The 15,601-nt window shown below is 46.2% G+C and overlaps 1 protein-coding gene and 1 pseudogene across 1 annotated transcript; both read left to right on the forward strand.

Annotated features, from left to right (window-relative positions):
- Positions 1 to 2,672: 2,672 nt before the first annotated feature.
- LOC109770068 (uncharacterized) lies at positions 2,673 to 5,554 on the forward strand (annotated as a pseudogene).
- A 286-nt stretch (positions 5,555 to 5,840) lies between these two features.
- On the forward strand, positions 5,841 to 7,403 carry LOC109770069 (uncharacterized). Its single transcript, XM_045233651.2, has 2 exons — positions 5,841 to 5,903; positions 6,072 to 7,403. Exons 1-2 carry the CDS (start codon positions 5,841 to 5,843, stop codon positions 6,726 to 6,728), a joined length of 720 nt encoding a protein of 239 aa, XP_045089586.1. The 3' UTR covers positions 6,729 to 7,403.
- Positions 7,404 to 15,601: the final 8,198 nt, after the last annotated feature.

The raw sequence follows: 15,601 nt of genomic DNA on the forward strand, positions 1-15,601 counted from the left end.
ATGCCAACATCGGAGACATACACTTACAATGGACCGAAGAGGATAATCTATGCCTGGTAAGTCATTTGTTTAATTATTAGTAGTTACTATATCATGAAAAGCTTGGCCTAACAACATTTTCTGAATTGAGTAGGTAAATGCTTGGTTAAATGTTTCCACTGATTTTGTTATTGGCAATGAAAACACTGCACGGGATTTTTGGAATCAAATCGCTGAAGAATATAACGCAAATACCGCCGATAATCGAAGAAGACAACCTATCCAAATCAAACGTCGTTGGAGTAAGATGAGCTCAGAAATTCTGCTATTCGATGGCATGTGGCGCAGGGTTGACGATGCATTCACAGCTACTGGACAATATAACCAGGACTTGGTTTCCAAATCTCTAGAGATGTATAGGTTAGAACAAAATCAATCATTCAAATTTCTCAACATGTGGATGTTCATACGGAACTATCCCCAGTGGAATGCAATGTACTGTCGAGTCAAAAAGCCATGATTTAGATAATAAATTGTTGTTCTCATTCCAAGTTGTACTCCCCAAATTTGTTTTTTTTTGCGAGTTTTTTTTTGGCGATTCCCCAAATTTCTTTTTAGGACTATGTAAATCAAAGATCAGTCAGTTTGGAATATGCCAAAAGTTTAGATCACCAAATATTGTTCTCATATGATAATTAAAATTTCCTTCATGCAAGTATTGTTCTATCCAGAAAGAACATGGCGCCTACAGATCCCCATATATAGTTTCATGTGTGCATCTCAGCACCAACCAAATCAATAATTCAGGGATTAGTACAGCGAGGGGTACGGAGATTACCTCGACGCCGTACGTGATGGCGCTGCCGGGTGAGCTTGGTCGTCCTGTACGCCTCGTGCTCGAGTGCCGCTCCCTCCTCCCACCTTCCAGTCCGCCAGCCTCACCGCGAGCTTCCCCGGCCTCGTCTGAGTCGTCTCCATGCCGGAAGGCGCGGCTACTGCCTGCTCTGCTCTACTGCTTCCTCCCCCCTCCTGACCATCAGCCTCGACGCGAGCTCGTCCGGCCTCGTCCCCATGCCCATGCGGCGTGGCTGCTTCCTCCTCCGTGCACACGACGCCCTCTTCCTATCCGTCAGCCTCGCCGCCATCCCATCCGGCCTCGTCTCCATGGAGGAAGAGGCGGGCTGCTGCCTCCTCCGGCCGCGCGCCGCCGTTCGCGGTGGCTGCCATCTAAGGGTGGGGGAGGTCGGCCTGGGTCTTGTCCCACTCGCTGGATCTGACGAGAGATGGTCTTGTGCAGAAGGGTGTGGAGAGTTCGAGAGGAGAGAGCTAGCTGAATGAGGACTGAGCTGAGTGGGTAGCAGGCTGGCAGAGCTGGTTCGTTGTTCGGTCAGACGGTGGCGTCGACGCTTCGGTTTGTGCGTTGGAGGGACGGGCGCTTCACACGTTCGTCCAGAAAAAAAGAAAATCAGATAAGCGCTCAAATAGCGCTCGTGCGTTTGCAAGCCCAGTCGCTTACACCGGTGCTTCCCCCTAAATTAATTTTCTTTTTAACGCAAGCGCCCAAATAAGCGCCCGTGCATTGGAGATGCCCTTAAATATGACATGCAGTTTTCTTTTTCAAGAAACTGAAAACTTTAATATATAAGCATCTTGCACACAAAAAGGGCAACTAGATGTACTGAACAGCTGGGTTATTTTATTCCTTTGAACATACTGTGGAAACTCAGTGTCTTGTGTATTTTACCAAACATTTCAGATAATTAACTCTTGTCATATTGATGAAGACCATTGATAATTGTGAGGAAAAAATCATAAGATTAAACAAATCAATCAATACAAAAAAATAAAAGATGTTTTTAATCCCATATGGATATGCCTACGAGAAGCTAATTACTCCAACTGTGACCATGTCAAAAATTATAGAGATGGATGGAGATGTACTACAAACGTAGTGACACACACACCCCCATCTTAGCAAAATGGCGAGAATGAATGCACAAGGTAGTAGGGCTGCCTTCCACTTCTAATAATTGATCACCTCATAAAGAGAGAAAAATATATTAAGAAACGAATGCGAGGTACTAGCATTAAACAGATGTTACCTTTCGGGCACTGGTTCGTCTCCGCTTTGTCCAGTTCCTCATTTGAGAAATCAATTCCAAGAAGCCCCCGCCGAATGTGTGTGGAACGAAGAGAAGCGTTCGGCGGGTAGGAGTGAAAAAAAAAGAGAATAGAACATATGTGTGGTGGATGGGGTAGATAGTAGAATTATCACATCATCGTGTTTCGAGTGCATGAGCATTTTTTGGATACACGAATTTATTTTTTGGTATGCATGAACATTTTTTTACAACAATAATTTCATTTTCTAACCAATTTATAGATTATTACAAATTCAATATAAATTTGGAGTTTGCAATGAAAAAACATTGTGCTGTTAGTGGACCGTGCCGAATATGGCTTTGAAGTCCGGTGCACCTGCGATTCTACTGGGCCGGGCTGAGCGGAGAGTTGGGTGCTTTGCCTTCCCCCTAACAAAGGAAAATATCGTGTGTTGCTCAAAAAAAAGGAAAATAGCGTGTTCTCCCCCCAAAAAACGAAAATAGCGGCGGCGGCGGCGGCAGCCGGAGAAGAAACGACGGAGGTGAGGGCAGTGAGATGACGACCGCTGGGAGTTCGAAGACATGGGAGTGGCAAGTCCGAGTTAAGCAAGGAGCTCTATCAGGCCGCAATCTGCATGTAGGAGAGGATCCGCGCGTTGCAGTCCGCCGGTTGGATCGGCAATAAAGGGGAATCGATGGAGCCCCAGAGCAAGATTCGCGACGAGGACGACAAGATGGAAACCGGAGGGGAGCTTTCGACAGGAAGGAGCGGCGGCGAGTCCCTGAATCTTGCCGCCGCAGTCGAGACCGAGTGGAGGATCACCGGCGACTCCGACGAGAACTCGGTGTTCATCCTGGAGGAGACCGTGCACAGATTGGTTAGCGACATCGTCATGCCGGAATTCGAAGCAAAGGTCGGCGACGTCGCTTCAGTGCTCGAAGCAGAGGAGACCCGGAAAGAGGCACTGGCGGCGCTGAGCTTCGGCTTCAGACTGCAGTTGTTCTCCGAGCAGATCGATGAGCTGCGGCACGAGATGTGCAAGTTGCTGAGATCGTTCTCGCCGGAAAACAAAGATATAAGGAGCACCATGATCAAATTTATCTCTGAGCCATACCTAGGCCGTATCTGCAAATTGCAGTGGATCTCTGAACGTGTCAGTATGCTCTAGCGAATGGACCCAGACTTCGACTCCAAAGTGAAGTCAACAATCATCAAGCTGAAATCGGAATCCTTCTTGTTAGCCATGGAGGAGTTGAAGGAGGAGGAGGAGGAGGAGGGGAGCGGCAGGGAAGGAATCGCCGGAGAAGGTCGTGGAGACCAAGAAGTTTCCATGGAGATGGAGGAGAAGAGATTCGCTTCCTACCGCCGCTGCTGGGAACGTTTATGGGGCAATGACCGCAGCTTCGAAGACCAGAGTGAGTAAAACGTGCATGCTGCTAGTTATCTACTCTTAGTTAGTTTTCTTCTTTATACTTACTGCGTGTCTCAAGCAAGCTGATTCCTTAAAAGTTGGAATTTACTCCACTTGTAGTATGTAGCCATATTGATTCTACTTTATTATTCTTGTATGCGTAAAAGGATTCTGGCCGCTATATAGTTACTTCATGTTCAATCTTTAACTCATACTTAACTTGGATGCAGCATTATTGAGCCCCATGCTCTTTACACATTGCACAGCAAGCCGCATCCCGAATGAAGCTGTCGCCGGGAGTACCTTGCAGATCCACTCCATCAAAATCTCAACAGCAAAAGAGCTCACATTGCCACTGGAGGTGTATGGAGTGGTCGCAGTCCAAGATGCTGTGGACCGTCATCGCAACCCTCTATTCCTTTGTTCAAGAACACATTGCCAAATCCTTGAAGGAAATGTATGTATGGTATTTTTGTGTTCTTAATCTTTTCTTTGTTGCCTGGCTGCCTGCATCCTTGTTGATTAGTTAATGGCAAACAACGATGCTTGCAGGATTCATTTTTGCGCTTGACTGGCCCGGTTCGTGCAATTGTGTTGATGGATACTGTTTACATCGAAATCCAACTAAAAGTAAAGGGCGCAACAAAATCTGAAGATACAACATTGATCAGTACATTCGGCTTTTACAATGGTGACAGTTCTGGTACCTATCTCCTGAAAAACAGTTTGTGCACAGTGGAGTTATGCTATGAGCAACTTAAATAGTCGGTCCAGGCCACTATCATGGGTGTGTTTGTTACACCCAAACAGGAATCATTGCCTTTTCCATATGGTGGCCGAGTTATTTGCTCTTCACTGCCTCAGGATGGTAATGAAGATATCGCTGGGCTTCCATCTAGGGAAGTCTTGCTGCTTGATTCGAAAGGTGGAAGAATGTCTCTGACTAGTAATGGCTACCTTAGTCTGGCAAGATGTGTAGTTTCTGTGGAGTTAAAAGGAAAGCTGCAAGTCCTCATAATGGCTGAATCACCATCACAAAATGCTGAGATTGCTGCGCAATTCCTCTTCGCACCCGAAAAATGCAACATAAGTAAAGGTGAATGTTACCTCCCTGATGGCTCTAAGGTTGAGATTACTGTTGCTTGGTCCCTCATTCCCTCGACGATGCTACAGTCAGGTGACAGTCGTGAGGACAGTGGGATGGTGACCGGAGGATATTCAAAGGAAAGGACTGGCGGGTCCATGTTAAGTGAGGAGGTATGTAAGGCTGGAATCTTAATGCAGGAGAGTATCCGCTGGGTCCAGGCCCGGGAGGAGAAGATGTTAGAGATTGGACTTTGCAACTCCGTGGAAGACTCGAATCTTCTGAAGTTGAAATTTGATATGTTGGAGTTGTCGGAAAAGATCTTCGGTCGGGCCGAGTACGAGACCCATTTCAAAATTGGCGACTACGGTAAGATGGAAACTGGAGGGAAGCCTTTGAAGGGAAGGAGTGGCGATGTTGAATTGTTGAGGATTGGTAACGAAGGCAGAATGTTGAAGACACTGAGCAAGATTGGTGACGGGGGCAAATTGGTCTCCAAGCAGTTCATGGAGCCGCTGGTCAATTTCTCAATGTTTGTAGCCAGATCTGTCAGAAACATGATTGAGGAGGAGGTAGAGACAGAGACGGTAGGGGTGGTGCCGATGGTCAGCTTCAAATTACATTTGCTCTCCAGGCAGTTTGATGAGCTGTGGGACAACATGGGCCAGCTAGTCTCAACAGAAGCAAAGTTTCTAGCGATATGCATGCTTATTCATGAGCCCTTCGCATGCTATTGCTCCACACTAAAGTTTATCTCTGAAGTTTTCAACCGGCTTTGTCAATGGGTGCCAGATTTGACATCGGCAATGGGATCGATAAGGGAACACGAGGAGATGGAGGACGTGGATAAGGATAGGAAGGTTGTGAATGAGTATGAGGAGGAGAAGAAGGCTGAGGAGTTCTATTTCAATGCCCACCGTGAAAACTGGGAATTTAGTCGCAACAACTTTGGCAGCTTTGAAGACCCAAGTGAGTAAATGTGCTACTGATATGGTCGTAGTTAGTATGCTTTTCTTCTTCCACTTACTGCATGTCTCAAGCAAGCGAATTCGTTCTGTAAGCGTAGGGATTTACTCTACTCAGATTGACTCTTCTTTATTCTTCTTGAATGTATAGTAAAAGCAATCTGTGCACTCTTTAGTTAGTTCACGTTAGATTTCTAACACATACTTCACTTGGTTGCATGCAGCGGTACTGAGCCCCTTGCTCTTTACCCACTACATAGCAGGCCACACCCAACTGGGTGCTGAAGTCGGGAGGACTATGCAGGTCTACTCTATTAAAGTCACAGAAACAGAAGGCTATGCCCTTGAGTGGCCGCTGAAGGTATACGGTGTAGTCGCTGCACGAGATGTTGTTGACTATCGTCGCAACATTCTCTTCCTTCGCGCTAGGGATGACTGCCAAATCCTCACAAGAGAGGTATGCACCTGTTCCTTTTGTTATTCCTTGCATATTTGTTAACAAGTTAATGGAGAATACTGATGTTTGCAGGATTCATTTTTGCACTTGACTGGCCCTTCTCGTGCAATTATGTCTGGTGGCATATTGGAGAGCAATGTTACTATTGAAGTCCACCTAACACTAAAGGACACAGTGGAGTCTAAGGATAGAACATTGATCAGTAAAGCCTTCATTTATGACGAAGATGATCTTGGTAGTGGTGATGTTATTTCTACGTGTCTTCTCCAGGGCCTTTGTTCAATAGAGTTATGCTGTGAGCATCTTGAACAGTCAGTCCAAGCCACTATCGTTGGTGCTCGTGTTGTAAAGGGCCCATTGCGTTGTGGCAATGGCATCAAGGTCGTTTGCTCCGCTCTACCTGAAGGTAAAACTGAAGGCAGTGTCAAGTGCCCATCTGGGCGTGTTTTGCTGCTTGGTTCACAAGCTGGAACAGTGCCTGTGGGTGGTTATCTAGATCTGTCAAGGCAAGCTGTATCCGTAAAATCAAGAGGAAGACTTGAAATTCTCATACAGGCCGGAGAAATCAGTGGAAGTGTCGTCTTCAAAGCTGAAGACAGCAACATAAGTCGAGGAAGATGTCGTCTTGGTGATTGTGAAGTGGAGATAACTGTTGCTTGGTCCCTCCTTGTTGAAAGCCAGCATGATATCTTGGTGATGGGATATATAGCGCCTTACGCAGAGAATTAATTCCACCTTTGCCCGTCATGAAGCTTTATACATAAGTAGAAAAAGGGTTAAATGTCAAGCACATTAGTGCCGGTTTGCTTTTGAGCCGGCACTAATGTGTGCATTAGTGCCGGTTCCAACGGCTAGCCGGCCGCTTTCATTAGTACCGGTTCGTGGCCGACCTTTAGCACCGGTTCGTGCCACGGACCGGTACTAAAGTGAGTGGTGGCAGGATGTTGTCAGTCCGGGGCCCCTCCAGCACCTTTAGTACCGGTTCGTGGCACGAACCGGTGCTAAAGGTCGTCCTACATAAACCCTTCGTCCACCCGAGCTCGCTCTGTTCTTCCCCTTTCCCCTCTCCTCTTTGTTCTTCCCCTCTTCCTCTCGAGCTCATCACACATTTTGCCCAAAATTTGTCAAGATTTGAAGGCCCCCATCCATTCAAATGATCACAAAGGTTAGCAACTTTGTCCTTTCATCTCTCATTGCTAGATTAGCTCTTGCAATGCTTTGTATAGTGATTAATTTATGAGTTTAGTAATTTGGGAGGAAAATATGTGCTAGTATTTGATTTATATGCAATTCGAGGTCAAAAATAACACTTAGTTTGCATATGTAGGTGTGGTTTACTTAGTGCCTTCTAAATCTCCGTCGTAACCACAGTCGATCGCCCGCACCGTTCCGTCGCCGGCACCACCTTGTGGTGAGCCTCTTGTTCATGAATATTTTACATTACCAAATTGATGTTTGTGTGATTTGGATATATAGTTACTCGTATAATTATCTTATCCGTACGTTGTTTGTTATACATAGTGCCATGGTTTTGATATCCGTCCCCGTCGGCCCTCGTCCTTGTTATGATTCGGATGTGGTATATTCTCTTTTAAAACTAGTTGTTGCATTTCGTGTTTATGACAAATTATGCCCATCAAGTTGACATAGATATTTTTGTCTAGGAGGTTTGTGAACCGGAAATTCCAACCGACCCTATTATCGAGAGGTTAAATTTAGTTGAAAGAGAAAACGAGTATTTGAAAGAAAAATTGAAAAGAATTGAGGGGGAGAAGATGGAATTGGAGTTGCATGTTGCCGATGTCGTCGATGATCACAAGATCAAGATGAAGAAAATGCGCTTGAAGATTAGAAAGATTAGAAAATATGCCATTGATAGTGAGGCTTGGTATCATTATGCTGTTGGATCAATTGTTACCTTAGTTGCGATCTTGATCGCATTTATTGTTGCAGTTAAATTCTTTAGTTAGAGAGTTATTTGTTTGTTGCATTTAAGTCTTGTATGAACTTTATGTATGAACTTGTATTAATTTGGTCTTTTCGGTGTTGTGTAATGAAGATGAGCCGACAATGGATGTACGATGACCGATGCTCTCCCGAGTTCATTAATGGTGTGCAAACTTTTCTGCTTGCGGCTGAGGCAAACAAGTGGGCGGATGGTTTTATGCCTTGTCCATGTTTAGTCTGTAAGAATGATCACAATTACTCTACGTCAAGAACCATTCACGTCCACCTGTTTAAGTCCGGTTTCATGCCCCACTATAATGTTTGGACCAAGCACGGAGAAAGAGGGTTATGATGGAAGACAATGAAGAAGAAGAGGACGACGACAGCTATCCTGGCCATGGGTTCCCTGAATACGATGATACAACAATGGGGGAAGAAGCTGAGCCGGCAATGCGGGAAGAAACTGAATAAGAGGCATCAGATGAGCCCGCTGATGATCTAGGTCGGGCCATTGCCGATGCAAAGAGAAGCTGTGCAAGTGATTTGGAGAAGAAGAAGTTGCAGCGCATGTTAGAGGATCACAAGAAATTGTTGTACCCGAATTGCGAAGCTGACAAGAAAAAGTTGGGCACCACACCGCAATTGCTGCAATGGAAGGCAGAGAATGGTGTATCTGACAAGGGATTTGGAAAGTTGCTGGTAATAATAAAGAATATGCTTCCAAAGGACAACGAATTGCCCGAGAGTACGTACGAAGCAAAGAAGCCTGTCTGCCCTCTAGGGTTAGAGGTGCAGAAAATACATGCATGCCCTAATGACTGCATCCTCTACCGCGGTGAGTACGAGGATTTGAACGCTTGCCCGATATGTGGTGCATTGCGCTATAAGATCAGGCGCGATGACCCTGGTGATGTCGAGGGCGAGCGCCCCAGGAAGAAGATTCCTGCCAAGGTGATGTGGTATGCTCCTATAATACCACGGTTGAAACGTTTGTTCCAAAACAAAGAGCATGCCAAGGCGATGCGATGGCACAGAGAAGACCGTAAGAAAGACGGAAAGTTGAGAGTACCCGCTGACGGGTCGCAGTGGAGAAAAATCGAGAGAAAGTACGGGAAGGGGTTTGCAGATGACGCAAGGAACGTATGGTTTGGTCTAAGCGCAGATGGCATTAATCCTTTTGGGGAGCAGAGCAGCAACCATAGCACCTGGCTTGTGACTCTATGTTTGTATAACCTTCCTCCTTGGTTGTGCATGAAGCGGAAGTTCATTATGATGCCAGTGCTCATCCAAGGCCCTAAGCAACCCGGCAACGACATTGATGTGTACCTAAGGCCATTAGTTGAAGAACTCTTACAGCTGTGGAATGGAACAGGTGTACGTGCATAGGATGAGCACATGGGGAAGAATTTGACCTAAAGGCCTTGCTGTTCGTGACCATCAATGATTGGCCTGCTCTCAGTAACCTTTCAGGACAGACAAACAAGGGATACCGCGCATGCACGCACTGTTTAGATGATACCGACAGTATATATTTGGACAATTGTAGGAAGAATGTGTACCTGGGACATTGTCGATTTCTTTCGAGCAGGCATCCCGTAAGAAAGAAAGGCAAGCATTTCAAAGGTGAGGCGGATCACCGGACGAAGCCTCGCCACCGTACTGATGCTGATGTACATGATATGGTCAAGGATTTGAAGGTAGTCTTTGGAAAGGGTCCTGGCGGACAACCTGTTCCGAATGACGCTGACGGACGCGCACCCATGTGGAAGAAGAAATCTATATTTTGGGACCTGCCCTATTGGGAAGACCTAGAGGTCCGCTCTGCAATCGACGTGATGCACGTGATGAAGAATCTTTGCGTGACCCTGCTTGGCTTCTTGGGCGTGTATGGGAAGACAAAAGATACACCTGAGGCACGGGAGGACCAGCAACGTATGCATGGAAAAGACGGCATACATCAGAGTCATGCCAGCTACGCTCTTACCAAAGAAGAGAAGGAAATCTTCTTTGAATGCCTGCTCAGTATTAAGGTACCGTCTGGCTCCTCGTCGAATATAAAGGGAATAATAAACATGGCAGAGAAAAAGTTCCAGAACCTAAAGTCTTATGTCTGCCACGTGATTATGACGCAACTGCTTCCGGTTGCATTGAGGGGGCTTCTACCAGATAACGTTCGATTAGCCATTGTGAAGCTATGTGCATTCCTTAATGCAATCTCTCAGAAGGTAATCGATCCAGAAATCATACCAAGGTTAGAGAATGATTTGGTGCAATGTCTTGTCAGTTTCGAGTTGGTGTTCCCACCATCCTTCTTCAACATCATGACGCACGTCCTAGTTCACCTATGCGAAGAGATTAACGTTTTGGGTCCTGTATTTCTACACAATATGTTCCCCTTTGAGAGGTTCATGTGAGTCTTAAAGAAATATGTTCATAACCGTGCTAGGCCAGAAGGAAGCATCTCCAAGGGCCATGAAAATGAGGAGGTCATTGAGTTTTGTATTGACTTTATTCCTGACCTTAAGCCAATTGGTGTTCCTGAATCGCGGCATAAGGGCAGATTGGATGGAAAAGGCACGCTAGGAGGGAATCCAAAAATATGTATGGACGGACATTCTCTCACTGAAGCACACTACACAGTTCTACAGAATTCCGCCTTCGTGGCTCCGTATATGGACGAACACAAGAATTTTCTACGCTCCAAACACCCGGAGCGGTCTGATGACTGGATTACACGTGAACAAACCAGGAGTTTCGCCGGCTGGTTGCAGACACGTACCATGCATGACGCCTCTATTGAAGATGACATGTACTCGCTGTCCCAGTTACCATCTTCGAATATAATGACTTTCAAAGGGTACGAGATAAATGGTAATACATTTTACACGATCGCCCAAGATAAGAAGAGCACCAACCAAAACAGTGGTGTCCGTTTTGATGCAACAACCAAGACGGGAAAGGAAACATATTATGGTTACATAGAGGAGATATGGGAACTTGACTATGGACGTGGTTTGAAGGTCCTTTTGTTTCGGTGCAAATGGGTCAATATGACACGAGGCGGGGTAACGGAAGACCCGCAGTATGGAATGACAACAGTAGATCTCAACAATCTTGCGTATGCAGACGAACCATTCGTCCTAGATAATGATCTGGCACAGGTTTTCTATGTGAAGGATATGTCTACCAAGCCGAGAAAAAGAAAAGATAAGGAAGCGAATGCATCATACGATGAGCCAAAGCGCCACATAGTTCTTTCTGGGAAGAGAAACATCGTGGGAGTGGATGACAAGACAGACATGTCAGAAGATTATGAAAAGTTTGATGAAATTGCTCCATTCACAGTGAATATTGACCCGAGCATCCAGTTAAATGATGAAGATTTTTCCATGGCTACGGCACAAAGGGACACACGCGAAGAAAAAGTTTCACACCCAAAGACCTGGGATGTGATCGGCTTCACTATCATCACTTTCTTCTGTGTTTCACACCCAGGAGGGAATCTCTGTAATAGTTAGGGGAGTTATGTTTTGGCATTTGAAACGCGAAGAAATTTTATGTGCAAACAAATTCTTTCATGCATTTACTGATTTTTTCAGCTAAATGACCCTGAAATTGAAAAGCATTTCAAATGAACTCCGAAAAGGTTGAAAGTTGGCATGGTATCATAATTTCACCCACATAGCATGTGCAAAAAAGTAGAGAGGGTTACCGCAAAAACTGGATGCACTTCGTGTACAAAATGGACAATCTCTTTCGAAGTATCAGGGTTTCGGACGAAAACTCATCCGTTACAAAGGCATTTTATTTTTTAAATAACCTAAGCATTACCAAATTGAATATAATGATAAAACACACTAATATTAAACATAAGAAAAAAGAATCACTAAAAAATCTATTTTCAAAGTTAAGTTATTCACAAACTAGTGATTCACACAAATTTCAAATAATTCAAAATGTAAACTATTCAAATTTGTAAACTACCGGCACTAATAGAAAGTTTGTAATTTTTTGTACCTAAAGCAAAAATATTCACAAAGAAACTCTAAATACAGCAAAAAACAACTCAAAAATAAATAAAGCAAAAAAAAATAAGAAAATAAAAAAGCCCACCTACTGCGCCACAGCGGCCTGCATATGACTAGAAACCCAACCTGTTGTTGGGCCAGGATGCAGGCCCGCAAAGGCCCAGTAGGACCACAGGGCAGCACAGAACATTTAGGCCCAGTAGGCCTGCTTTGGAGAGGAGCTCGAGAGAGTTACCGCACTGGGGCTTATAAACCAGTGCGGACGCCCCTCGGCTAGTGAGGTGGGACTAAACATGACGCACCGCACCTGCGCCAGCGCACCATCTTTAGTACCGGGTGGTGGCTCAAACCGGTATTAAAGGGAGGGTCTTTAGTACCGGTTGGAGCCACCACCCGGTACTAAAGGTGGGCGCTTCCCGCCGCTTGGCCTGGCCAAAATTGACCTTTAGTACCGGTTGGTCGCTCCAACCGGTACTAAAGGCCCATCCTATATAAGAAAACACTTCAAAAAATTCAGTTTCTCATCTGCTTCTTCTCCTCTGCCCCGTCGCCGCCCCCGTCGCCACCCCTAGTCGACGCCCCCATCGCCGCCCCGTCCCCGTCGTCGCCGCGCCCCACCCCGTCCCCGTCCCCGTCGTCGCCGTGCCCCGCGCCGTCGTCCCGTCGTCCCCGCCCGGCCTGTCCCCGTCCCCGTCGTCACCACCCCGTCCCCAAACCCGTCGTCGCCGCCCGTCGCCGCCCCCCGTCGCCTCGCCTCGCCGGTGAGCTCTTGCCTCGGCCGCCATGTCCACACACACACACATTGTTTTTTAGTTATAGAAATTTTTCTGTTTTTTAGTTATAGAAATATTAGAAATGTTAGTTATATAGAAATGTTATAAATTTTTCTGTTTTTAAGTTATAGAAATATTTATAGAAATGTTAGCAATTTTTCTGTTTTTTAGTTATAGAAATATTAGAAATGTTATAGAAATGTTAGTTATATATATAGAAATTTTAGAATTAGTTTTAGTTAGATGAATTAGATTAATGTCAAATTGTTAGAATTTGCATATAGAATTTTAGTTATCACAATCCAATCATTTAAAAAATGTTACTTTTTGCGGGCATATAGTATTTGTTCTCGACGATGCCCGGCCCGCATCCTCGCCGTCGACCCGTTCGCGACGACGTCCAGCTGACCCATGTCCGGGATTGGGCTCCGCCGGGCTGGCACTGGGAGGTGCTACCTGGAGGGGCGCGCCGCTTGGTGAGGAACCCGGCCTCGGGTCCCGTCATCGACCCTGATCTCTTTTGGTGGCGTTCGCGTGGGCCACATACGGTGCAGAGGGAGCCGGCCCCGCCGGAGGTGGTGCGTCGTCGTGTCAGGGAGGAGGACGAGCACGTCCATCGCTACATGGCTGCTATGGACGTCAGGTTCTCCAATACCTGGCAGGTTCTTTGGGCAGATGACCGGAGATATGATCCTGTGATGGTTCCTTGTCTTTGGGTGTCCACCGCCCGCGCCCCAGGAACCGCGAGTGGCCTAGATTCTTCTATAGTATTCCATCTTTATAGTTACCTAGCCAGTGATGTATTCGAGATTATATATTATTCGAGACGATGTATTCGAGACGATGCATATTATGTACTATATGATTCAGTTTTTCCTTATTGATTGCATCCATGCATTGTAATTTGAATACTAAATTGTTTTATATTTCTTCTGTATTAGTTAAATAAAAGCTATGGCGGACAATACCGGCAGAGAGGGAGAAGAGGCCCTGTTCGAGATCATACGCAGCCCTAACAGGCCAGATGATCTGAATGAAGCAAATGACGGCTCCCAATATCTGAACAATACCGGGGAGGGTGATGATAAGATATTCGATCTCGACGACCGAGCTGATGAAGTCATGAACTATGATTATGATTATGATGACGCAGACAATGATTATGATGACGAATACAATGTTGATCTTGAAATAACAAAGACTACCGGCGAGGTATATTTATATAAGCAGGCATCTAGTGATCATCACATGTTTTTTTATTTGAAGATATATTAACGAATCGATCTTTTTTCTTTCAGCCCTCCGGATCGAGCAAATCTGCTTCTATAGACAGCAGGACAAAGCGCGGCCCGGGCAAAAAGTTGAAGGAGGGTGTAAAGTACAACATCGATTCCATCAAAGCTAGTGGCGAACCCCTCACACCTAAGAATATTGCGAACAAGTTCGTTCGTCAGTGCGGAGTTCTTGTGAAGGACCAACTCCCGATCTCCATTCAAGAATGGAAAGAGCCAAAAACTAAACGCCCAGATGTTACTTGGGTCGACGACAGAGCAAAACAAAAGCTTTGGGAATCTCTGATGGAACATTTCACCCTACCAGATTATTTCACTGGTGCAGATGTGCAGAAAGTCAAGGACGCTGCTCTTAAGAAGATGGCAATTGCATTCAACACCCACAAGAAAATTGTATGGGCCAACTACCTCGCTGCAGAAAGGAAGACTCCAGAATTCAAGGGAACACTGGAGAAGCAAAGAGATCACTGGCCCGCTTTCGTGAAATTCAAGGAATCAGAATTATCTAAGGAACGGTCGAGAAAAAACAAGGCCAATGCCGCAAAAAAGACGCAGTTCCATAGGCTGGGTCCAGGTGGCTACGCGGTGGCAATGCCTAAGTGTGATAAGTCTGAGCAAGAGATGGAGGATGCAGGGGTCACTCCGGTTACTAGGAGCTGGCCCCCCAGGTGCAGAACTTGGTTCTATGCGCATGGGGGGCGTTGGACCCGAAGACAGGCCTGGTTTCGAAGAAGGCAAGTCTAAAAGGAGCAGAACAAAAGTTACTTGACGCAATAGAAGATGCTCGAAAGGGGGTGTTCACGCCCAACAGAGAGAACGACGAGCTTACGCACGCCCTGGGAAATCCTGAACACCCGGGAAGAACACGAGGCAAGGGCGTTATTCCCTAGTATGGGGGCTTTTCGAAATGCAACGACGACTACAGGACCCGTGCAAGAAAGAAGATGGAGGAGGAGAAGAAGAGGAAGCTGGAGGAGGAGTAGAGGAAGCAGGACGCGGAACGCCTTCAAGGCCTAGAAGCAAGGCACGCGGACTTGGCACTCAAATTCCAGCAGCAGCAACAGCAGATCGACTCACTTAGCCAGGAAAGGGGGGTCTCAGTAGCGGCAGCAGCAAGCGGATGATCATCCAGCATTGGATAGCACCGTCCCATCCATGCCGAGAAGCAGCGTTGGTTCCGCCCCGGGCGACGCACTGCTGGATACATACCCTGTGGATGACATCATAGAGAACACTAACTGTGAGCTACACTTCAAAATGAAGAACATATCCATGAAGGTGGCGGACGCCGTGTTGGGGAACGTAGTAATTTCAAAAAAATTCCTACGCACACGCAAGATCATGGTGATGCATAGCAACGAGAGGGGAGAGTGTTGTCCACGTACCCTCGTAGACCGACAGCGGAAGTGTTATCACAACGCGGTTGATGTAGTCGTACGTCTTCACGATCCGACCGATCAAGTACCGAACGCACGGCACCTCCGAGTTCTACACACGTTCAGCTCGATGACGTCCCTCGAACTCCGATCCAGCCGAGTGTTGAGGGAGAGTTTCGTCAGCAC

This window comes from Aegilops tauschii, chromosome 2 (assembly GCF_002575655.3).
Source record: "Aegilops tauschii subsp. strangulata cultivar AL8/78 chromosome 2, Aet v6.0, whole genome shotgun sequence".
Taxonomy (NCBI): domain Eukaryota; kingdom Viridiplantae; phylum Streptophyta; class Magnoliopsida; order Poales; family Poaceae; genus Aegilops; species Aegilops tauschii.